This window comes from Bidens hawaiensis, unplaced genomic scaffold (assembly GCF_021521415.1).
Source record: "Bidens hawaiensis isolate Kalapana, Puna unplaced genomic scaffold, B.hawaiensis_p1.1 tig00002414_1, whole genome shotgun sequence".
Classification (NCBI taxonomy): domain Eukaryota; kingdom Viridiplantae; phylum Streptophyta; class Magnoliopsida; order Asterales; family Asteraceae; genus Bidens; species Bidens hawaiensis.
In genome coordinates this window covers 2,460,539-2,485,697 of record NW_027491131.1, presented here as the reverse complement: position 1 = coordinate 2,485,697, position 25,159 = coordinate 2,460,539, and the positions used below count along the sequence as shown (strand labels likewise).

The 25,159-nt window shown below is 35.5% G+C and overlaps 2 protein-coding genes across 2 annotated transcripts; both read right to left on the bottom strand.

The window, feature by feature from the left end:
• Positions 1-6,989: 6,989 nt before the first annotated feature.
• On the bottom strand, positions 6,990-16,954 carry LOC143619197 (uncharacterized). The gene is made up of 15 exons (XM_077091193.1): positions 16,827-16,954; positions 16,541-16,681; positions 16,318-16,446; positions 11,187-11,394; positions 10,935-11,081; positions 10,492-10,566; positions 10,292-10,363; positions 10,126-10,197; positions 9,961-10,032; positions 9,791-9,862; positions 9,115-9,345; positions 8,883-9,026; positions 8,476-8,547; positions 8,230-8,376; positions 6,990-7,262 (listed from the first exon to the last, which is right to left on the bottom strand). Exons 1-15 carry the CDS (start codon positions 16,884-16,886, stop codon positions 7,078-7,080), a joined length of 1,827 nt encoding a protein of 608 aa, XP_076947308.1. The 5' UTR covers positions 16,887-16,954; the 3' UTR covers positions 6,990-7,077.
• Positions 16,955-21,108: 4,154 nt separating this feature from the next.
• Positions 21,109-24,754, bottom strand: LOC143619101 (uncharacterized). The gene is made up of 8 exons (XM_077091119.1): positions 24,630-24,754; positions 23,516-23,584; positions 23,394-23,423; positions 23,108-23,140; positions 22,894-22,964; positions 22,167-22,248; positions 21,957-22,026; positions 21,109-21,168 (listed from the first exon to the last, which is right to left on the bottom strand). The coding sequence occupies exons 1-8, from the start codon at positions 24,723-24,725 to the stop codon at positions 21,152-21,154; spliced, it is 468 nt and encodes a 155-aa protein (XP_076947234.1). The 5' UTR covers positions 24,726-24,754; the 3' UTR covers positions 21,109-21,151.
• Between the last annotated feature and the right edge of the window lie 405 nt (positions 24,755-25,159).

Below are 25,159 nucleotides of genomic sequence, written 5' to 3'. Positions count from 1 at the left end.
TATGATTGCACGAGTTGCAACGTGGCACACTTTGATTGGCTATGACAAGTCATCAGCTGGTTGTAAACAAGTTGTTATGGGTATAAAGCATGTAAGGTTTCTTATATATGTAAACAAATCGAGTATATAGCCATCTACGCATTGAGGCAAAAACATCTCAAATTAGAATATATCAATTGAAGTACTTGGCTTGGGTAAAAGTTCATCGTTACTCTTGGTGGCGAAGCATCGTTTGTAATGAACCATCATTGTTAATTGTGAGTTCTTTTGTCTGTGGTCCTGGATCCATTTTGGAATGCATTTTTCCTTTTAAATTTATGTTTTAAACATGATTGCTATTGTTTATAACACAGATTGTTGCATTACTTACAGGATGATAAGAATCAAACCTTTGGCCATAATCACACCGTTTGATGATTTGCATTTTGTCGAGAATGAAGATGGTAAGCGTGCTGGTGGTTTAAACCAAGATCAAATCTTCTAACACCTTGGTTTATAAACGTTGATTTTTAGTAATTGTTATAACTTGTTTTGACCGGATCCATACAAATACAGAGGAATTTGTTGGTCTGTATTGTGTGTTGTGATACAACCAGAACGTAACACGAAATTTGCATCTTTTGGTTTGGTGTAAATGGGTTTGGGGTCGCTCCTATGAACCCATTTAACTAATTGGGTCGTGTACAGGTCAAAACCGGTGGGTTTGTGGGTCGACCCGTTTAACGCATTTCTTGCCTTTTAAAATATGTTTTATGTAATAAATTAAATTGGTTGGGTATCTTAAAACAAAAAAAGTAATTAACATAAGATTTTATAATTTAAAAAATGTCATTGTTTTGTATAAATTTGGATTTTTTGTAATTCTGAATTGAAGTATTGATTTATGAAAAAAAAAAAAGAAAAAAAGAAAGATAATAAATTGTCTCAAACAGGTTGTGTTCAGATCAACCCACGAATATGCATGTCGTTCTGATTTCCAATGTGTCTTATTTGTCATTTTTTAGATATACATATATATGTGCTATGTAGCTTCTGATATGACGTTTAACAGTTGGTTTTTATACACAGATCTTAATTCAAGGTCATTTTTCAAACTTGTAAATAAATTTATTTTACTTTTTTTTTCTAATAATGTGACACCAGTTACCGAAAATTGATAATAAATTGTCTGTTGGTTGATAAAATCATGAAAAAAAATTAAAATTTGTTTTTTTTCATGTACTCGCACAAGAAAATTAAACAAATTGCGTGTCCTTATTAAAAACTTCCAGGTAGAGGTCAGATGAACGTTTTGACCAAAAACTTTCATAGTTTGACTGCCCAAGGTCAGAACGGTCATCCGGATATTGGCTCCTCGGCCATTATGACTACAAATTTTTCAGCTTGACTGTCTGTGGTCAGAATGGCCACTAGATTGTTTTGTGGCTGAATGGTGTGAAATCAGATGAGGCGGTGTAGCTATATCACGGCCGTTAACTTTTATTTCGCTAACCTAAGATTTGTTTTTTTTTGGAAGATTGGGGTGGTATTTCCCCACGCATATCATACATGGGAAGCACCTTGCAGAACACATTATACCCAAATCAGCTATGGTCATGATAACTTCAGGTTCTCTTGTTTATGAGTCTACAGGTATCAAGGAAGAGTTCTGATCGTGAGACCGAAGAATTATCTGACATAGTTTTTCTGAACAACGGGATGAGGTTTGAAAAATAAATAAATAAACACTAATATTTATAATTACCTGAAGTCCTAGTATGTTTTTATTTTTTCTTAGTTTTATGTTGAATAGGGTACTTGCTTCCGACACGAGGGGAGTAATAAATATGTGGGACAGACGAGTGAGCGCTATTCCACAAAGGTTGCTCACAACCAAGAGAATCGCCGGCCTTACTAGCATCCAATTATTTGGAGATCATGTAAATTTTTCATATTTTTATTGAAGAGCCTACCCATGAGATGGCCTCACGGACAGGCTCCAGCCCAGTAATACCAACAAAGCCCAACGAGGATAGGCCCAATAATACAATGAGATTCTAGAAGATGGTTTGGAGGGAAACCATTTGCGAGGGAAACCTTATGTGGCACGTCCGATCTAGCGGGTGGCCCAATACACGCATGACCCGGGATAGGAGGCAATAACCAAGGGATAAAGATCTTCGAACCAGCAAGGCCCAAAGGAAAGAAGGTCAAACCAAAGGACTCAGCCGGGATAAATAAACCAATAGGCAATGTGTAAAAACATTCTCCTCTATAAATAAAGAAGAGATCAACATTGTAATTCATTCACTATCAATACAAAACACTCTTTACTCACTACTCACTCTTGATCTCCATTCTCGTAATTGTCAGGAACATTACCCCTTCACCCGGAATAGGTTCCAACATTTATAATAATTAGAATAGTTGAAGACTTTTAAATATATTTTCAATTATGAATTTGATAAAACTTCTATTATTGCCTTTACCGGCTATTTTCATGAACATGTCTCGTCGAGGATCAAGACCCGCTATTTTCACGTTTGAGGTTGTCTGTGAGGGTGAAATCAAAAATTTACCATGTTTATTTGATGTTATGATTGATTTATTCTATTTTCTTTATTCAATTTAATTTAAAAGCAATATGTGCGCCAGCGCGTGCTAGATCACGCATCTACTCAAGTGTGCTTAACCGTTTGGCCTACTCATTCACGAGGCCTTGGCCTACTAGATCACGCATCTACTCAAGTGTGCTTAACCGTTTGGCCTACTAGATCACGCATCTACTGGTCAAGGAGCAGGACATCAAGCTAAGATGGCAAACCTACTTCCACAATCTTTTTAACAATGGGAGAGCTTACCAAGAAGAACATGACAACACAAACTTTCAACGACAACAATCGAATAACTGCTACTGCCGACGGATCACACGAGAAGAGGTGAAGGATGCACTGAGGAGGATGGGAAGGTCTAAGGCGGTTGCCCCAGACAACATACCCATCGAGGTGTGGAAGTGTCTGGGGGAGGAAGGAGTCATGTGGTTAACTACTCTGTTCAATAGTATTCTCAAATCAGGTAAGATGCCAGACCAGTGGAGGAGCAGCGTTGTAGTTCCAATCTATAAGAACAAAGGAGACGCCCAATGTTGTGGTAACTACCGAGGAATCAAACTACTAAGTCATACTATGAAGCTATGGGAAAGAGTGATTGAGGTTAGACTTAGAAGAGAAACTCAGGTTACGGTCAACCAATTTGGCTTCATGCCGGGGCGTTCCACCACAGAGGCAATATACCTTATAAGAAGATTAATGGAAAAGTATAGGGAGAAGAAGCGTGATCTACATATGGTGTTTATTGACCTAGAAAAGGACTACGACAGTGTGCCACGACAGGTGCTCTGGGAGTGCTTGGAGGGTAGAAGAGTGCCCAGGAAATACATAGAGATAATTATGGATATGTATACCAGGAGTGAAACAAGTGTCCGTGCGCCAGTGGGGGATACTGATTTCTTTCCTGTAGAGGTAGGTCTTCACCAGGGGTCAGCGTTGAGCCCGTTTCTCTTTGCAGTAGTCTTGGATGAGCTGTCAAAGTCGATTCAGGGGACTCTCCCGTGGTGCATGATGTTCGCAGACGATATTGTGTTACTTGCTGAGAAAAAACAAGATCTAAACATGAGGCTTGAGGAGTGGCGAACAACCTTAGAGACAAAAGGTTTAAAGATTAGCCGATCTAAGACGAAGTACCTCCACTGTGATTTTGGTGGGATAAACGACAATGAAGACGCACAGATCACAATTGAAGGGCAGGTGGTCCCGCATGTAACGAAGTTCAAGTATTTAGGATCTTTTGTACAGAGCGATGGGGAATTAGACAGTGATGTGACCCACCGAGTTCAGGTAGGATGGTGTAGATGGAAAGCAGCCACAGGTATATTGTGCGACAAGAGTTTCCCGACTAAACTAAAGGGAAAATTCTATAGGGTGGCAGTTAGACCTGCAATGCTATATGGAACAGATTGTTGGGCCATCAAGAAGGCTCAAGTGCGGAAGATGGAGGTAGCAGAAATGAGAATGCTACGTTGGATGTGTTGGCACACAAGGCTAGACCGAATAAGAAACGTTGTGTTTCGCGAGAGATTAGGGGTGGCGAACATAGCAGACAAGATAAGAGAGTGGAGATTGAGATGGTTTGGACATGTAAAGAGAAGACTGACGACGAATCCTGTTAGATCCGTAGACAACATTACTATAGAGGGGAGGAGGGGTAGAGGACGACCGAAATTGACTTGGGATGAGAGGATTAGGCATGATTTAATAGACCTAAACCTCTCCGAGGACATGGTTGAGGATAGGAATTCGTGGAGAAGTAGAATTAAAGTTAAGGATTTTTAGAGAGAATTGAATACCTTAGGGCTTAAACTTAACTTATTTAGGTCACATACCATAATGGTATTTCCCTTACATATATTATTATTATTATTATAATTATTATTAGCTTTTATATAGCTGTTAAACTGTGATCTTATTATTAATATTATTATTAATTTTATTATAATTAGTAGTAGTTTTTATATAGCTGTTAAACTTTGATTTCCTTTATTTTGCTTCATACACATGTACTTAGAGCCGAGGGTCTCTCTGGAAGCCACCTCTTTATTCCTTTGGATAGAGGTACGGTGTGCCTACATCCCACCCTCCCCAGACCCTACTTATAGCTTTGCTGTCGGTGGGATTTTACTGGGTATGATTGATTGATTGATATTCACGAGGCCTTGAACATTTAAAAGACGTCTTGCAACATAAATGCTTGCGCTACTCGCGTACTATTGGTTAGGAGTTGTGACTACTATGATGAATCATTGACCTGTATACGAAATGGCTGACCCAGTGGAGACCAAGGAAAGTCCTTGACTCGTCAATAAATCGACCATTACCTTCCATCAAATAAAGAAAAAGTAGGATGTTAGAACGTGAATGGTGTATATCTAACTTGTTTCCCAATTCATGTCTTCAGGCCGTCTCCAAGAATTGTTAAAAAATTTTAAATATAACTACTTAAATATAACTTTGTTAAAAAAAATTCGGACCTAACACGGGGTGCTAGGCCGGGATCCGTCAACCACCATGCCCTCCTTGAGAGCCGGCCCTACATGTCTTAAATAACATATTTTGATTCAATCCCTATTAAATCTCATAAGCACACCTATGTTGGGGCTTGGACTGGCACATAGACTGGTATTAAAGGCCCAGAATCCCACTAAGGTAGCGTTTGTTATGCATGAACAGAGGGCGGAATGGAATGATCCATTGTGAAAAGTGTGTTTGGTTGACCAAATGCATGGAATGACCCATTACCTAGTCCATTCCATTCCCTCTAAAATACCTCATTTTCATTCCATCCATACCCCATGTTTTTTTCATTCCATTCCCTTTTTCACCTTACATCACTTTCACCACCCTTCCGCCACCACCGCCGCCGCCGCCACCAACCACCACCATTGCCGTCAACCGCTGCCGTTACCGCCACCACCACCACCAACCATCGCCATCAGTGCCAGGCTAGGCGCCCACCACCGCCACTCGCCCGCCGCCACCATCAACAGTCGCCCCTGTCCCTCACCACCACCACCACCTGCCGCCCACTACCCACCATCACCGCTCATCACCGCCTGCCACCTCCACCGTTACCGCCACCACCCACCTCCAACCACCATCATCTCCCATCGCCCACCACCACCAACCACCGCCCACCAATGTCACGACCGACACCTACCTCCCACCACCACCACCGCCACTCACTAACATTTTAATTTTATTTTTTCTTTTTTTCCTACCTACCAAACAATGCAAAGTAATCATTAATTCCATTCTATTACCACGTTCATTCCATTCCGTCATACCAAACAGACCCTAAGTCTTAAGATATGTGTAATGGAGACCACGTTGGCCTACTTTGGGCTTCAAAGGGCGAAGAGCGCCCAGGGACCCTTTGGACGACACTAGGCTGTTAACACCTTATTCTAACCAATCAAATAACCGCAATATTTTAATTGAAAAAAAAGATTAAATAATTATTGTGCTTTTCAGTTTGATTATTACGCGTTAAGTGAAAAGTTAGTGAATATCCATTTGTTTACGTGATGACACTTTTTGTAAGTGTAGGCCATTCACTACGTCGTAATAACGTGACAGTTTCTAATTTACATGTAATTTTAACCGAATAAACCAAACGTACTCGAATTTATAAACTTTCATCTTCAATCATGAATTTTTAACTAGGTTATAAAATTTAATAACCGAGTATTAAGCTAAATGTGTAGTGTAATAATTAGTTAGTTTATTACTTACAAAAAGATTTAGATACAAATTCATTATTTTGAACCAACTTTTTTACAGCCGAACAAATAACCGAAAATAACAAATGCAAACCCAACATTTCGAGCAATTTCAACCATAAATGACAAACCGAAAATAGCGAATGCAACGTATGGACCCGAAGCGAAAAAATCTGGAAGCAAACGCTTTTTATAAGAACGAGACCAAAAAATCTAAAACCTAAAGTATTTAGATACAAATTCATTATTTTGAACCAACTTTTTTCCAGCCAAATCATTTCGAGCAAAATTTCAAGCATAAATGACAAACCGAAAATAGGAATGAGGCGTATGGACCCGAAGCGAAAAAAATCTGAAAACGAGAATTTTTTTCAATAACTCGGTGAAACCTAACCGAACCGTTCTCAAAAGCTCACGACCGTTCTCGGCGCTTTTTGAACCAGTTAGGCCCAGATTCTTGCTAACAGCCCTAAGCAAAACCAAACACAAGATAAAACATAATAAAGCAAGTTTTATAAACAAAATAAAATATTTACAAAAACATTAAAAAAGAGATGAATGTAGAGGTCAGGATGCCATTTATTTACATTACAACTTCCACCATATTTTTTAATGGCAATAAGCAGCAGCTTCACATTCACCCATAAAACATCATCACCATGCATGCATACATGCATGCATTCAAAACCATAAAACACAAACCACCATTATTTACAGGTCAACAAATCATAAAACTCGTTTATTAGACCCAAACCCGTCGTCGTCTACTCGGGCCGATACGTCACCAAGTCCGGGAGATGCGACTCGTGGAGCTTCTTGATATCGTTTGCAGTTACTTTAGTTGATTCCAAACTTAGTGACTTCAAGTTCTTTAGTTTTGTTAAATGCTGCAACCCTGTGTTTGATACGCGAGAACTCGACACGTTTAACGACACCAATTGTGACAGTTCTGCAGTTTCAAAGGTTGAGTGAAAAAGAAACCAACTTTATGTCTTTATTAATCTGTAGCCAAAAAAAAAAAATAAAAAAATAAAAAAAACACGTACGCAGAAAACCGTACGCTTTTGTTTTTGTTTTTGTTTTCATGAAAACCAAACTTTCGGTATGTTTTCGGTTTTGCATGTAATTCAAACTGGAAACCTGACTCTTGGTTTAGAAAATCGAAAAAACCGAACCGAATTTAAGTAATTTATATAAATTAATAAATAGTGAAACCCAAAAAATTCAGTCCAAATTTACGCCAAATTCATTATTTCAGCCTTCGTTTTCGGGCCAAAAAACTCAAGCCCGACTGTCAAAAACAACCAAAACCGAATGGTTTTTAAAATCATAAAAACCAAAATTTCAGTTTTTGGTTCGGTTCGAGCACAGAACCGACTCATGCACACCCCTAATATATCCCACATGCGGCATATAATATGAGTAATTCAGTAATTACTTTTAAACATAATAAAAAAATTAAAAAATAAGAAACCTTTTTTAGAATCTAAGATCTAATGGACAGCTGGTGTCGCATCAAGAGGTGGGAAAATAAACCAGCTAACCGAACCGAACTGGTTTGACACCGATTATGTAGAACTGGTTCGGAACCAGTTGGTAATTTTCTCCACCAAAACCGGTTAACTGAACAAAAACCAGCCAAAACTGATCGTAATCTGGTCAAGAAACTGAATTCAACCCGACGAACCAAAACCGATCATAAACCGGGTATGACTTTTGTTGACCAAACTAAACCGGTTTGAGTTTTAGACCGGTTTGTGCACCTCTACATCAACCGATGCCACATTAGCAACTAACACGCATAGAATCAGTTAAAACGAACTCGGTTTCTCAACTAAAACTAATAATTAGTTAAAAGTTCAGTTTTTCTATTTCTAGCAGTTGCATATAAATTGTAAAAACAGAAGAAAAATTACCAGAGATAAATTCTAGAGATTTATCGGTAAGGTGGTGGTTCTGCGAAAGATTCAAAAGCACCAAAGATTTAAGATCTTTAATATTCTTCACACCAGCATCAGTTAACCCTCCACCACAAATTTCTAAGGATCTTAACTTTGTAAAATCTACACAAAAACCAAAATCACAGATTAATGTTAATATAATATAAAATAATAATCTAATTCTGTAAAAATAAATTATTTGAGATTAAAATGTAAGCATACTGCGTATATATTTCGTTCCAGTATCCGTTATCTTTGCACAGAATAGATCCAAATGAGTCACCTCGGTCAAACCTGCATATAACACGAATTCGAATATCAAAATGCGTCATTATTTTAGTTTTAAAGAGTCTAAACAAGCCTATTATTTACATAAATAATATACTTTTATATATGTGTGTGTGTGTGTGTGTTTTATATGTAGTCATAAAATCATAAACATATAGATTATTATAAAAATTGTGAAAAGTAATATTACAAATTTACAATCATACTTGATACATTTAACTACATACAAAAAAAAATAAAAAAATAAATAATAATAATAATAATAATAATAATAATTTTGAACAAAGGTTATTCAAGGTCAACCGAACCCAACCAGTTTTGACTCGGTCAACGTAACATACCTGCAAGAGCTGCAAGACCCGCATCGGTTATTTGACGAACATCCAAATTAAGTGATTTAAGACATGTTAATTTAGCCAAGTTTCGTAAACCGCCGTCTGTAATTACAGTGAATGAAAGATTCAAGCTTTCTAGATTCACTAAACCTGAAAATATGTCAAAACAAAAACTAATTTGAGTTTTGACAGGTCAAATAAGATGTATGCACAATTCGGTATAAGAATATACGTTAACCGGAGAGATGACGAAGACCGCTGTTTCCAACTTCTGTATCGGATAACTCCAAACATTTTAAATGATTATGACCTGAAAACCGGGAATTTTTATTAAAAATTAGTAGTTTATTAACTTTTCCAACACAATAAAAGAAATATGATTTAATGAAAGAATAATCTGCTAAATGAACCAATCCATCATCTCCAATTCTACATGAATCAAGATTCAAGCTTTCCAAATCTTTTAGAACTGCATACATACAAAATGAATATATATTATATGTATATGTATATATGAACATAAAATTTGAAGTTATGAAACTATGTGAGTCTGTCTAGGAAACTATGTAGCCTAAATGAGTATATGTTATATACTTGTGTATGTCTGTATGTGTGTGTATATACATATATGTATGTATGCGTATATATGTATGGTGAATATATGTATATGTATCTGTATGTGTGCATATACATATGTATGTATATGGATGGTGTATCTATGTATAGATGTATGTGTGTGTGTTATGTATATATATCCTATATACTATGTGTATGTGTGTGTATGTATATCCTATATAGATGTATGGTGTATCTGTGTATAAATGTATGTATGTGTCTATATGTATATTATGTATATATATCCTATATGTGGTTATATATGTACGCATATCTGGTTGTGTGTAACGATATATCACCTTTCAAGTGTGCCAAAACAGCATCTGATATATCATTGAATCCCAAATTAAGCACCTTTAAAGACTTAAGCTCTGCAACATATTCTCATTTATTTATTTTCTATAATTTTGTAACTAAAAAACTTAATATAAAAAAAATCAAAATAAAACACAGCAGTAAAAAGGCTTACTTGAAAACTTTTCACACCCATCATCAGTGAGACTAGATCTGCTTACATTCAGATAAAGCAGAGCACCATGATCTGAATAATTATTATAAACAAAAAAAACTATTCAATTATCCGGTGGTATAATGAATTAAACACAAACAAATATAATAACTTTATATAATTAACCTGAAAGCGAATCCAAGCACGCTGCGGTTATAGGGCAGCGTTCCATATTCAACAATGAAAGCTTGTTTAAGCCTGAAAAACAAATACAAACACATAATAATTTATACTCATCATTATATAACGGAAAATAAAATATGTCCTGTTTAAAAATCAAAACTTGATTGACCTTTCAAGAAGGCGACACCGTTATCTGTGACCTTGCTGCATGAAATTTGTAATTCTTTCAAGCTTGTAAGATCTGAAACATAAAACAAAAATTATTAGTATATAACATGATATTTAAATTCTTTCAAGTTCATTACAAAAATGTATTAAAATAAAATTTTGAATTATGAAAATCATAATTAATATTCTAAAGAACAGTACCTGAAAGAGGCTTCATATCCGCATCCGTGATGCAATTACAGCAGTTGATATTTAGTGATTCGAGTTTTTTTAAACCTGCCAAATATTAAAATTCCCAAAATACCCATGCTATGTTATATACATCAGCTAAATTCAACAAAACACGAATGTTTTTTTTTTCCGTATTTTATTAGAATAAAAGTTCTATGATTATTTGGGTGTCAAATAGTCAGTATGATATTATAGTTGAAACAAAACTGATTATCAAATTCAAAGGGTGGTGGAAATTACTGATATACCCTTGTTGAATTAGTTCTTCGGCTAATATCATAGTTGTTCATCTCAAGTTTAAATTATGCAATCACACATTCACTTTCAAAACACAACCAAGAAACCGAAAACGTTTTTGATACGATAAACAAAATAAAAATTATAACTACAAGTTTTAACCAAAAAAAAAGTACCTTTTAAATGAACAAGACCGCCATGTATCCCTGTACATCTTTCCAAGTCCAGCTTTAACAAACTGACCAAACCCGAAAGCGAACTCATTCCTTTCGCGGTAATATTATTGTTCCTCTTCAAACTCAAATTTGTCAAGTTTGAAAAACCTGAAAAATTAACATTATTACAGAACAAATAGTAAACCAAGGTTTTATAAGGCGTTCAATAAAGAAAGGTTCAATATTTTTTAATTTTGAGTGTGTAAAAAATACCACTAATGCAGCCAAGCCCGGCATCTGAAATCTTGTCACAAAAATTCAAATTTAAGGCCTCAATGTTGTTGCAGTCTTTAATATTTAATAACCCAGAATCTGTGACATCTGAACCAGAAATATCTGCAGTCAGTAGAGATGATCCTTGAGAACAAATAACATCCATCCATGCATCATCAACGCCCGGGTATTCGCCTAAATTTATGTCCTGAAAAAAGTATAATAAGAGTAAACTGTAACAATATTCTAAATTACTAATACCATGATGCTACTTATTTTCTGAAAACGTGTCAAACGGGTTCGCGGGTGATAACCAAGCTGTAAGCGTGTTAACCGAGCTGGTGGGCTGTAAAAAAATGGGTTAAACAGGCCCTAAACGAGTTACTGGGTTGACTTTTTAACCCATTTAGTTAAACGGGTTGGCCCGCCAACCCTGTTTAACTAAACAGGTCGATCCACTAACCCGTTTAGTATGAAATGATCAACCAAAGATAATTTTGATATTAACAATAAAAGGGTATAAATACAAGAAAATGAAATCAATTACAAGCTACAAATCAGCTACATTAAAGACTAAATAAACCTATTCAAAACTATTTAAAATAGGATCATAAGTTACAGATTGTGGATTTAAAATAATTTGAATTATATCTTTGGAGGGATATTATTATTGCTAATATGCCCCCGCAAGATGGACAATCTTGAAATAAGTCCAATCTTGGACAGAAGATTTCGGTAGCGGTCTTTTAGTAGAGGCTTGGTTAGAGCATCCGCTAGTTGATCATCACCTTTGATGTGGGTAACCCGTATAGAGCCTTCTTGTACTTTTTCACGAACAAAGTGGAAATCCATTGCTAGATGTTTCATTCGTGAATGAAAAACTGGGTTTGCAGAGTAATGAGTAGCACTTAGATTATCACAATAAATGGTAGGAGTGACCGTGGATTTAAAGCCGAGTTCATACAGTAGATTGATGATCCATTGAACTTCGTTGTTGTTGATGCGACAGCTCTAAATTCGGCTTCAGTGGAGGAACGAGCTGTGGGTTGTCGTTTTGAGCTCCAAGCTACCGCTACCGCTACCGGGTTTGATCCAAGATAAACGATATAACCTGTGGTACGCCTATAATTTTGTTTGTCACCACCCCAATCAGCATCGGTGAAGGCGTGAAGCTGTAATGGGGAGTTACGTCGGATAAGAAGGCCATGGTGGATTGTACCATGTAGATATCGTAGTAACCGTTTGAGGGCAGCCCAATGCATGTCGGTAGGGTTATGCATATATTGTGATAGTTTGTTTACGGTTTAAGAAACATCAGGTCGGGTTAATGCCAAATATTGTAGTGTCCCCACAAATGAACAGTAATCAGTAGGTGTAGGTAGAGAGGTGCCGTCGGTGGTGGTTAAATGGACTGAGGTTGACATAGGTGTGGATGCTGGTTTACATTCACTCATGTTGGCCATGTTGGCCTTAAGGAGAATATCATGGATGTATTTAGATTGGGAAAGAAATAAACCATTAGATTGGTGAATAACTTCAACACCAAGGAAGTAAGAGAGATTGCCTAAATCCTTTAAGGAGAAACGATTAGCAAGGGTTGAGATAAAGGAGTTGACAAGGGAAGAATTAGGACCTGTAATGATGATATCATCAACATAGACTAGAATATAGATTGGATGAGTAGATGAGTGATTGATAAATAGAGAAGGGTCGGAAATGGTAGGTTTGAATTTATTTGAGAGAAGAAAGGATTTGAGTTCATCATACCAAGCACGAGAAGCTTGACGTGGCTTTATGTAGTTTGCAAACGTGATTTGGAAATGAAGGATTAACAAATCCGGGAGGTTGGGACATGTAGACGGGATGGGGGAATAGATGAGTGATTGATAAATAGAGAAGGGTCGGAAATGGTAGGTTTGAATTTATTTGAGAGAAGAAAGGATTTGAGTTCATCATACCAAGCACGAGAAGCTTGACGTGGCTTTATGTAGTTTGCAAATGTGATTTGGAAATGAAGGATTAACAAATCCGGGAGGGGTGAGTGTTCCCTGTAAAAAGGCATTATTGATATCTAATTGGCGTAGGCACCAATTATGGGAAGCGGCTAGGGAAAGGATGAGACGGAGAGAAGCCGGTTTAACAACCGGACTAAAGGTTTCTTTGTAGTCAAGACCGGGACGTTGATTGAAACCTTTTGCAACAAGACGTGCTTTAAGGCGATCAACAGACCCATTAGGTTTGAATTTGGTGCGGTAAACCCATTTGCAACCAATTATATTAGGCACGGAATCTGGAGAAACAAGTGACCAAGTATTATTACGAAGAAGGGCATAATGTTCGTCTTCCATGGCTTTGCGCCATTGAGGTTGTTTTAGTGCTTGAGTGATGGTAGTAGGTTCTGGAAAGGGTTGAGAGAGAGCATAAAAAAGATATTTTGGGTTTGGGATTTCTTGTTTTTCTAGTGGGTTTAGGGGATAGATGGTCTGTAGTTTGAGAGTTTGTTTGAGTGGTGATGGGCATAGAGGTGAGTGGTGGTGGTGGTGGTGGTGGTTGGGACGGGTTGTTTTGGGTCTGATCATGCTGAGTGGTGTTCGGTTGAGTCGGTGGTAATGGGTTGGTTTGATGCTGATCAGGTTGTGTGGAAGGCTGTGTAGAAGAGTTGGTGTTAGATGGTTAGACCTGTCGGTATTTAGAGAAGGCAGGCTGTGTGGGATTATTGTGTTGGGTGGATTTGCGAGTGTAAGTTTCAATGGGAGGAGCTGTGGTGTCGGTGGTTGAAGGAGATTGAGGTGATGATTGAGAAGTAGGGAGTAGTTGTATATGAAGCCAAGAATCAATTTTTGGAGTTGGTTGTGTGTCGGTTTGGGTTAGAGTGGTGTATGGGAATTCTGTTTCAACAAAGTGTACGTGTCAGGAAGTATAGATCTTGTTGGTTAGAGGATTAAGAAGATGGTAAGCACTTTGAGAGGAAGAGTAACCAATGAAAAGATGCAAGGAATAGATCTTGTGTGAAGTTTGTGTGGTGAATATGGTCGTAACCAAGGGTAGGCTAGACATCCAAAATTTTTTAGTTTGTCATAGTTGGGAATTTTTTTAAATAGGCAATAATAAGGAGAGTTATTTTTTAGTGTAGGGGTGGGGAGACGATTTATGAGATAGGTGGCGGTAGTGAAAGCAAAGGGCCAAAATTTTAATGGGATTTTAGCATGAGAGTAAGTCAAGACCCGTTTCGACTATATGACGATGGCGCCTTTCGGCATAGCCATTATGTTCGGGTGTGTGTGGTAGAGATGTTAAGTGAGAAATGCCACAAGAAGCAAGATGAGAAGCGAATTTGATGTATTCTCCTCCATTGTCGGAGAATAATTATTTAATTTTTAATTGAAAGTAGTTTTCAACAAGACGTTGAAATCTAATGAAAGTGGTGAGAGAGTCGGATTTGTGCTTTAACGGATAAATCCAAATATATTTAGAATAATGATCTACAAATATAATATAGTATTTAAAGCCGTCAAAAGATGTTATGGGAGATGTCCAAACATCCGAAAAAATCAATTGTAATGGTTGGGTAGATGAAAGAGATGAAGCATGGAATGGAAGCTTGTGACTTTTATTAATGCAACAAGCATTGCAATTATTTTCTGAGTTTTTAATCTAAGGAACAGTAGATGCTAAAATTTGTAAAACTTGAGAATGTGGATGTCCAAGGCGATGATGCCATGAAGTGGATTGATTTTGTTGGATATGAAAAACAGATGGTGGTGATATAGAACGAAATTCATAGATACCACGGGTAGCCGTTCCCTGGAGTAAAATTTGATTGGAGCGGGAGTCCTTGATAAGAAAGTTGGAAGAAAAAAATTGAAATAATATGTTATTATCAATACATAATTGTGAAATAGAGAGAATGTTTTTGGATATGGAAGGAACGCAAAGGACGTTAGTTAAGATAACAAAAGTATTATGAAAATTAATCCTTAAGGAACCAACATGAGTGATAGTTAGGGAAGAACCATCGCCGATGACAAGTTCATCGGTACCGTTGTAAGGTGTATGAAGTGAGAGTGTGTTTTAAGTCATTAGTGATGTGGTGACACGCACCACTATCAAAAAGCCAAGTAGCGTTGGATGAACTTGTTGAAGCTTCCATTAGGTGAGCTTGTGGTTTTGTTGATCCATGTCGTGGAAGTGGTGGGAGTATAACTTGAGGGAATTGTTTCTTGAATACATAACATGATGTCAAGGAGTGTCCTTGTTTGAAACAAAATTGACACTTCCCTAAAAAAGGACGAGCATGTGCTGGGTTTATGTTGTGCCATTGTTTTGGGGAGTTTTGGGTCTAAGCTGCAAAAGCAAAATGTGTTCTCATGTATGTGGGAAGATGAGAGGGGAAGTTGAGAGATGGTGGACAAGTCACTGTTGCTTTGTGTTGACATTTTGAAGGTGTATTGTGGTGGCCAGAAAATTAGAACTTTAGAACTGGGCAGTGAATTAGGGTGGCTGGAAAAGCAGGACTGGCCAGAGATATTATAATATTAGAAATACTATAATATTACTGGAATTAGAAGTAGAGAAAGGAAGGCCTGGCTGATACCATATGAAATGATCAACCAAAGATAATTTTGATATTAACAATAGAAGGGTATAAATACAAGAAAATGAAATCAATTACAAGCTACAAATCAGCTACATTAAAGACTAAATAAACCTATTCAAAACTATTTAAAATAGGATCATAAGTTACAGATTGTGGATTTGAAATAATTTGAATTATATCTTTGGAGGGATATTATTATTGCTAATATTTAGGACCTGTTTAGCCCATGTTTTACAACCGCCAACTCGATTAGCATGTTTACAACTTGGTTACCACCCACCAAACCGTTTGACACGATTAGACAAACTAGGCGTGCTCGAAACTGTGTGCGGGTTGGGTGGTTTTCGAGACAAATAAAAATATGGCTCATGTTCGGTTGACAATTCAACCCACGAACCTGCCACAAATGACACCCCTATATAGGGTGCCAGTTGTGTCAAAAACAGCTGACGTGGCACCCATTCGTGCAAAAATGATGACGTGGCATCCACGTCATCACTTTTTACAAATTTCTATTCTTTATTAGAAAGATACCTGCAGATAACAATCTTCAAAAGCTTCGAGATATGCTTCGGTTAAGCGTTGAGAACAAACCAATTCGTTAAAAATTTGCTGACTAATATCTCTTGGAAGCATTGAGAAGGTCCCATACTGATCAATTTCCTGTTTTGACACCATAAAAATACAATCTTTAATCTTTATTACATCTAATTATTTGATCTTGATCAATTTACCAAAAAAAAAAAAGATAGCATACTTCAGAAATTTTGTAAATGCATAATTCCATGAGAGACGGGCATAACGCGGTTCCTTCTTTATTATCTACACTTGTTCGGGACAACGACGTTCCAAGCCATTTCGAGCTTCCGCTTTTCGAGTACCGTCTAGAAACTACTCTCTGTACATTCAGAAATTTTGTAAATGCATAATTCCATGAGAGACGGGCATAACGCGGTTCCTTCTTTATTATCTACACTTGTTCGGGACAACGACGTTCCAAGCCATTTCGAGCTTCCGCTTTTCGAGTACCGTCTAGAAACTACTCTCTGTACATTCTCCTCGTCGGACTGCGGGTCTCGTTTTCTAGAACAAGCTCCTCCCATGGTAATTTAGCCTTAAAAACTGCTACAGCTAATGTAGGTTATTCAGCATTTGAGGTCATTTCCTTAACCTGCGAGTTTACACGGATTTAATAAGTAAAGAAACCTTTCAAAACTGCAGATTAAAGTGATTATTGTGGCTTAAATATTACCAACTGGAATCAAATAATCGTATTTCAGATGCTTATGTTAGAGATTGTTTGATAAGGTGTAATTGATAAGTTTACACCGATTGCAATATATTAAGTGATCAAACTGTTATATACAAGATTTGAAGCAAAACAAAAAAGTCAAAATTGCAACCTAACTGAAAAAATTCAAACTTTTTAATGTCAAGATTGACAACTTCACCAAAAAAAAAAAGAAAAAAAAAATCAAACTTTGTAGCATTACCTATCGCAAAGAACCCTAATTTCATATAACATATATATATTGATTATATTAAGTGATTAAACTGTTCTATATATGATTTGAAGCAAAACATAAGTCAAAACTGCAACCTAACTGAAAAAATTCAAACTTTTTAATGTCAAAATTGACAAGTTCACCAAAAAAAAAATCAAACTTTTTAGCATTACCTATAACAAAGAACCCTAATTTCATATAACATACATATATTGACAAAAAAAAACCTGAAATTTAAGTGATTATTGTGACTTAATATTACCAACTGGGATAAACTAATCTTAATTCAGATGCTTAGACTAAATTTTGGTACACCAATCACAATAAGTTAAGTAACAGGTTGTATAGATAACAAGAAATTTTCCATATTTCTTGAAATCTCTGGAAACTAAACTCATCAGAAGATGAATTAAGGTCAAACAAAAGTCAAATTTGCAAATTTAAAAAAAAACAATAATTTTAAATCAAAATTGACAATTTTCTCCAGCTTATCACTGACAATAGCATCAAGCAAAGAACATGAACAAGATATATAAACAGATACACAATCAGTTAATCACCAATTCACCATCATCTTCATCATCACTAAGATACCTAAATTAAAAGGAGACAGCTTTTAAGTCAAAATTACAACTTTCCTAAACAAAATAATCAAACTTTATAAGTCAAAATTGAAACTTTACTAAAAAAAAATTCAAACTTTCTTAGTCAAAATTGATTAAAACCAGCAAATGAAGAACCCTGGGTTCACAAAACAATATTTTTTTTTTAAAATATATGAAATTAAAGAACAAGAACAATTCCTAAACAAAATAATCAAACTTTATAAATCAAAATTGAAACTTTACTAAAAAAATTCAAACTTTCTTAGTCAAAATTGATTAAAACCAGCAAATGAAGAACCCTGATTTCACAAAACAATTATTTTAAAAAATCTGAAATTAAAGAACAAGAACAATATAAGCTCATAATTTATAAAAAAAAAACCAGTTATATAATCACTTAATCACCACCACCATCGTCATCATCATCCACTTTTCCTGAAACCTCTGAATTAATTAAAGGTCAAAATTGCAACTTTACTAAAAAAAATCCAAACTTTTTTAAGAATTTAATAAAAAAATATATCTGTAATCAAAGAACATAAACAAGAAACATATAGAGTTAATTACCACCACCATCATCACTAAAAAAACCCAAATTAAAACAAATAAAATTACACCCAAATCAAATTAAAACAATCATGAACCAAAGAATCAAACAGAAATGAAAAGGGTATTCGATGATCAAACCTACATAACAAGAAAATCTTGATCAATTCCAATTATTCAAATAAATTGATTAAAAGATTGAATTGAATTGGGTGGGTGAAGAAGAGAAGAAGAATAATAATAATAATATTAATATTAATTAATAACAACAATAATAATAAAGAAGAAGCGTGTATGTTATTATGTGTGAGTGTATGTATATTGAGTGTAACGAAGCAATGAACGAACCTGCAGATGATCAACACATGGAGGCTTGGAGTTTGATGATTAAACTCTCATCACGGGGCTAAGGGTAAGCTTTAAACAGGTCCCACGTGTATATATTATTATTATTATTATTATTATTATTATTATTATTATTATTCAACACTAAAATCTATATCCAGTTTTTACTGATATTTTTATTGGGAGGTGGATATTTTTTTTTATTTTATTCGTCGGATTGAATTCGAGTCAAAACATGGTTTTAAGCTGTTTGAGTTACGTTCAAGGACTATTGTTGCTGTTGTCAAATAACATTCGAGTCAAAACGGGGTTTTAAGCCAACCTGCGACCACTTTGTCAGACCGTAGACTGTCGTCGTTCTAAAAAGAAAAATTCCGTAGGTGTTTGGTTTTAAACCATGAAACCGCATGAACAAGCTCACCATTGTTGTTTTTTTTTTCTTTTAACTTTTCATATGTTGGGTTTTTTTTTCCTTTAAATTTCGTGGGTTCGGTGATAAATATTTGAGGGAATTCCTATTTGTGTTTATGTGGTTTCTGGGTGGGCGACGTATGATCCCTTTAAACCTAAATTGACGTGAATGAGTCCTCATGGTTTCTTGGCGAGGCCTTTTGAATCATTCTATCAACAGGTGTTTTCACTAGAAAACTGAAATGACTATTGTGGGCTTTTATCACATTCTTGTTGCCTCCCTGTGGTTTTCAAGAATTACGGTTTTCAATGCCACAACAATTAGAGGAGTTTGCGGTTCGATTAAGTTAATTCGGTTAATAGAGACATAAATATTTGAAATTAAGGTATAAATACATGTATTTGAGATATATATACATGAAATGTAGATATAAAATACATAAACATATTAAAAGTAACCGATAACAGAATTACGAGTATCGTTTAATTTCGGTTCAGTTTCATCAGATTTTGGTACAGCTAGGTTATTGCTCACCCCAGACAACAATTACATTTACAAAACAAAGCTTGGTAAGCTGTTGAATACAACCAAAATACCCAAATTTATTTGGGTTATAACCACATCTATAACTAAATGTAAAAACTTCCATAGCGCATATAGAGGACAAATCGAAGAGACCCGAGCTTTAACCCGCCATTCGGGATGGGATGGAGAGAAACCGGGTACACTCTTTGATTAGTTAAATTCTAAATTAATGCATTGAAGATTTAATGATACAGTTTATTCAAGACACCCGATATCACCATTGTGATAAAAAAATAAAAAATAAAAAGAGAGAGAGAGAGAGACCAAATAAATTCCTTGATTAAAATAATGACGGTTAAAAACATTTACTTATTTATAGAGGCAACAAAGAGATAAAGGATAAACCTAAAAAAATAATTCAAATTCAAATGTTTTTCTATAAACAGGTTTAGTTTCAAAACTTGTGAATTTGGGTTATTTTTTAATGAACTAAAAAAAACGGACAACTCTATATTTTTTACAGCATTATGTAAAATTACCGTGTATTTGTTGATTTACTTTGCCCTTGTTTGTTTATATTTTATGTTTGGTTGTTGAATCTTACTTGGCATGCATGAATATTTTGTGACTTGATATGTTTATTTTTGGCTCTTGTGAGTATAAATCATGTTACTAGTGTTATATATGCTATTGGTTTTGAAAAATCAGTTATTATTTGTTGATTTGCTTTGTTGTTTTTTATATTCTTGTGTCTTTGCTGCTTGAATATTTGCCGTTTCACACACTTGATGTGTTCATCTTTGGTTTTTACTTGTTAGCAAAATGATATATGTTATTGACTGTTGTTTGTTTATATCTTGTAGCGTCCGACTTGCGTCATTAAGTATGTTGCCCGTTTCTAATCTACGTGTTCATTTATTTTTCAAAGTGGTTTTACATTTATGTTTGACTATGTGCATGGTTATCATTCTTTGCGAGTTCGTGTCATTTGTTGTCTTTTGAGTTTTGAATGAGGATTTCATTTGTATGCATTCAACCGTGAAAAGTACACACATGTTATTTACCCTTTATTTTACACAAGTACTATCATATATGTACATAATGGATGTGTTTTATATACATGCATATATTGGTTTTATTGACTGTGTTCATAAGGACAGATTCGTCATATTGGTAAAGTTTGACCAAAACCGAACAACTATAATAGGGTAGAGGCACACAAACCAGGTATTTTATAGGAACCGGGACTGGAAGGTATGGTCAACAAAAGTCAAAACCAGGTCGTTTTAAATTGGGCTTGGGCAAAAACAAATAAAGCATAAGCAGGCATGATGTGTAGTTTAACAAAGATATATAATAACTTGATGGAATGTATACTAGTACAAATAAGATGGCATGACACACAATAGTACAATCCTATCCACTCTTGTTCAATTATTCACCATTCCTGGAACCAAAAAATATATATATATATATTTGTTACATATCCACTTGTTTAATGTAAAGGCGCGCAAACGAGCCGAGCTGCTTGCAAGCTTCACGAACTCGCCTCGATAAAAAGCTCAAAGCCGAGCTTTTTCAAGCTCAAGCCTTGTATCAAGGGGTGCAAACGAGCCGAGCCTGACTAAGCTCGAGCTCGGCTCGTTTCGAGCTCTATTTTCAAAGCTCAAGCTCTGCTCGTTTACTACTTATTATATATATTTATAATTATTTTTATATATTTTTTTCGATTATAACTTTATGTATAAAATAATATTTGTAATTTAGTTATTTTTATTTATTTTTTCATAACATTATATATATATATATTAATTAATAATTTAAAAAATTCTATAAATGACACTCATTTAGGCTCGCGAGCCAGCTCGAGCTCGATAAGTAAAGCTCGGGCTCAATCGAGCTTTTAACGAGCCGATCTCGAGTAGCTCACGAGCCGAATTGTATGTGAAGCTTGCTATGTATTAGTTTCACACTCCACGCCCGAGCTCAAGCCGAGCTTCAGCTCGTTAAGGTACTACAGGAGCTCAAGCCGAACTTAGGCTCGCTTATGGTTTTCTCAAAATATATTAACATAACTAAAAGCATATATAAATTAATTAAAAAAGAATAAACGCGACAAGCTCGGGCCGAGCTTTGGCCCGTTTAAGGTACTATAAAGACGCTTGTGTGCTGTTAGCGCAAAACCACCATTTGGGTTGAATCTAGTAACTTTAAGCAAGACAAAGTGAAAAGTACCTGAGGAATCTTGTAGTTCCTTGCGTAAGAGTTCAACGCGACGTCCCAATGACTGGTTCTGTGCTTCTGACTGGAACACATCAAAACTATATAATGCCTTAAACAACAACTAAATATGCAAAAAGATTACATCTGTATTTTGAGAAGTGATATTATGTAACTGAAACTATAAAAATATGAATGCAGATGAACTAAGGAGTTGAAGCATACTTCATGGAGCAAAGTTGTAAGACTTTGGATCTCATTCTTCTTTAACGTGGACAGAACGTGTGCGACATCATTCAAGTTTGTCCTGAAAACACATATATCATATGAATGATTATAGGCATGTAAATGAACCGAACTTTCAGTGAACTGTTCGTGAACCGGTCGGTGGGAAGTTCGTTTATGTTCGTTCATTTAATAAACGAACGAACACGAACAAAAAATTTCTGTTCATTTAATTAAACGAACGAACATGAACACATGTTTCATTCGTTTATTTATGTTCGTGAACGTTCGTTTATGATTGTTTATGTTCGTTTACATGTTAATAGAAGATTATAAAATATTGTTTGCATTTTACAAATTATATGGCCCGAATGTGTTTTATATTTGTTCGTTTGTGTTCATTTATGCTTGTTTGCATTCGTTTACGTATAATCATTTATGTTCGTTTATCTTTGTTCAATTATGTTCATGAACTTGAACTGCTCGCTTAGATTCTAAATGAAGAAGCATAAACTAACACGAACATGTTCATTTTTTAAACGAACGAACATGAACACAAATATTTATCTGATCAGGTGTTCATGTTCGTTTAAGTTAAATGAACAAACACGAACATGCCCTTGTTTGTGTTCGTTCATTTCGTTTACATGCCTATGAATGAATGAATATACGTATGTAAGTAAGCAGCAGCGAGCGTTTATTATGATCGAAAATATGAGATGCATACTTTTCCGGATATAGAGGATCAAGGGTTTGTTCTTCCACAAGTTCCTCTACCCTACCTAGAATGTCTCCCACCTGCATCAATTCAAATATAATAATAATAATTATTATTATTATTATTATTATTATTATTATAATTTTACAGCCCAAGTGGCTTTCTTATTGTTTAATATTTATATTTTCTAGCAAATATGAAGTTGTATTTGTAGAAAAAATACCTTAGTCTCCTCACACAAAGCTTCAAACTCATCCTGCAAAATGGCAAGTAATATAAGGCATAAGGCTTTGAACAAACCGAAAACATACATAGCTCTTAAGAATAAAATATTACTTCATTGCCTTCTTCTAGTTTTTTTAAACATTATATGAATATATCATAGTTTCATGAAAGAACTAGTTTTTTTTTTTTTTAAATTGCCCTCACTATATGTTAATAAACAAAAAATATTATAACAAAATCGACCTAGAACATAATGAGCATTTGATGAACAGAAACACTTTTACCTCAATATTCTGATGCACAGACACAATAACCTGTGATATTAATAACCACAAATCCGAGTTAAACAACCAGCAAAAAGGAAGGTACTTGGAATAAGAAGACAGAAATGGTTGTAAAGAGCGACCTGAATATACAGTCGATGAAGAAGCTCTTTCTCTGCTTGATTAAATCTTGGAAACGCTTTGCAGAACTCCTTCATAATATTAGACAAAACCAGATGTTACATAAATTCACCAACCATTTCTTTCGACGAACACTTCATATTTTTAGTATAGCTACTAGAAATATCGTACCAGTTAAATTACATTTGCGAGGTTTAGGTTTTAAAATAATGCTTTAAAGTTACTTATACATCATATTTTCAATCGAAAGAGCTCGATTACACATTAAACGCATGCACACATAATGTTTGTACAGTTAATCAAATGTTAAAAAGGAAACTTTTTTAGTATTAGTGTAATGTACAGAGTGTTTCACCAAATTTAGCACAACTGCCTATAACTATAATAGTGTAAAGATTTATTATTACTAGCACTGGAGTTGTTTTTTAAGACTTGTGCAGTATTTTAAATTTTTAATGCAAACAGTTGCTAACAATGGACGATATCCTGATGTGCAAAATTATTAAGGGTGCAAACGAACCAAGCTGCTTGCAGACTACTCGAGCTCGGCCCTCAGGTGGATAAAAAGCTCAAATCAAGCCGAGTTTTTTTGAGCTAGAATCAAATAAAGCTTGCTTAGTTATCAAGCCCGAGCCCAAGATCGAGCCTTGTGTATTTTTTAGTTATTTTGGACTTTTATGTATTATCTTTATACTGCATAGTTGAGCACAAGCCAAGCTTTGGCTTTCTTAAGGTACTACACGAGCTTGAACCAGGCTTAGACTCTTTTAAATTAAACTTTTTTCTCAAAATGTATAAAAAATACTTAAAAATTCATATAAGTTAATTGATGAATAATAAACGAGCCGATCCCAACAGAGCTCAAGCTTTAAAAAAAGTGCTTAAAACGAGCCGAGCTCAAGCTCGAGCTCTCGTAAGTCAGAACGAGCCGAGCTCCAGCCTAGTCGTCTCGTTTACACCCCTAAAAACTACGAGTGAACTATAGTTTGGCTGTTTGGAATCCCTAAATATAACTCAGACTCTCAACATCAATCAATCATATCTATAGAAATTTAACTTGTCAAACCAATCTCATTGGATTTGATATAAAATTAAGCAGACTGCAGATATAACTACCTCTTTGGAGCAAGTGGTGAGAATGGCGTGCAGACCGAGCTTAAACGACCGCTTCAAATTGTTTTCGCCACTACTACTACTACCTTTCTTCACCATGGAACCTTCACTTTGTTTGGCACTATCCATCTGAAACTCACCAAAAAAAATTAAAAAAAAATAAATGAAATTACGTGATTTTGTATCTTGATTCCTAACAACTAGGGGTGCAAACAAGCCGAGCTGCTCAATCTCGGATCGATAAAAAGCTCAAAACGAGCCGAGTTTTTTGAAGCTCGCCTCAAATAAAGCTCGTATGGTTATCGATCCCAAGCTTGAGCTTTGTATGGGAAGCTCGGTTAGGCCCGTTGAGCCTTAACGAACTTTGTGTATCGTTAAGGTTTACCTATGTTGGACTTCTATGTATTATGTTAACACTTCACAACCAGGCTCGAGCCGAGATTTCGTTTAAGGTACTAAACGAGCTCGAGCCGAGCTTAGGCTCATTTAAGGTTCTTCTTAAAATATATAAAAATAATAAAAAGTGGATATAA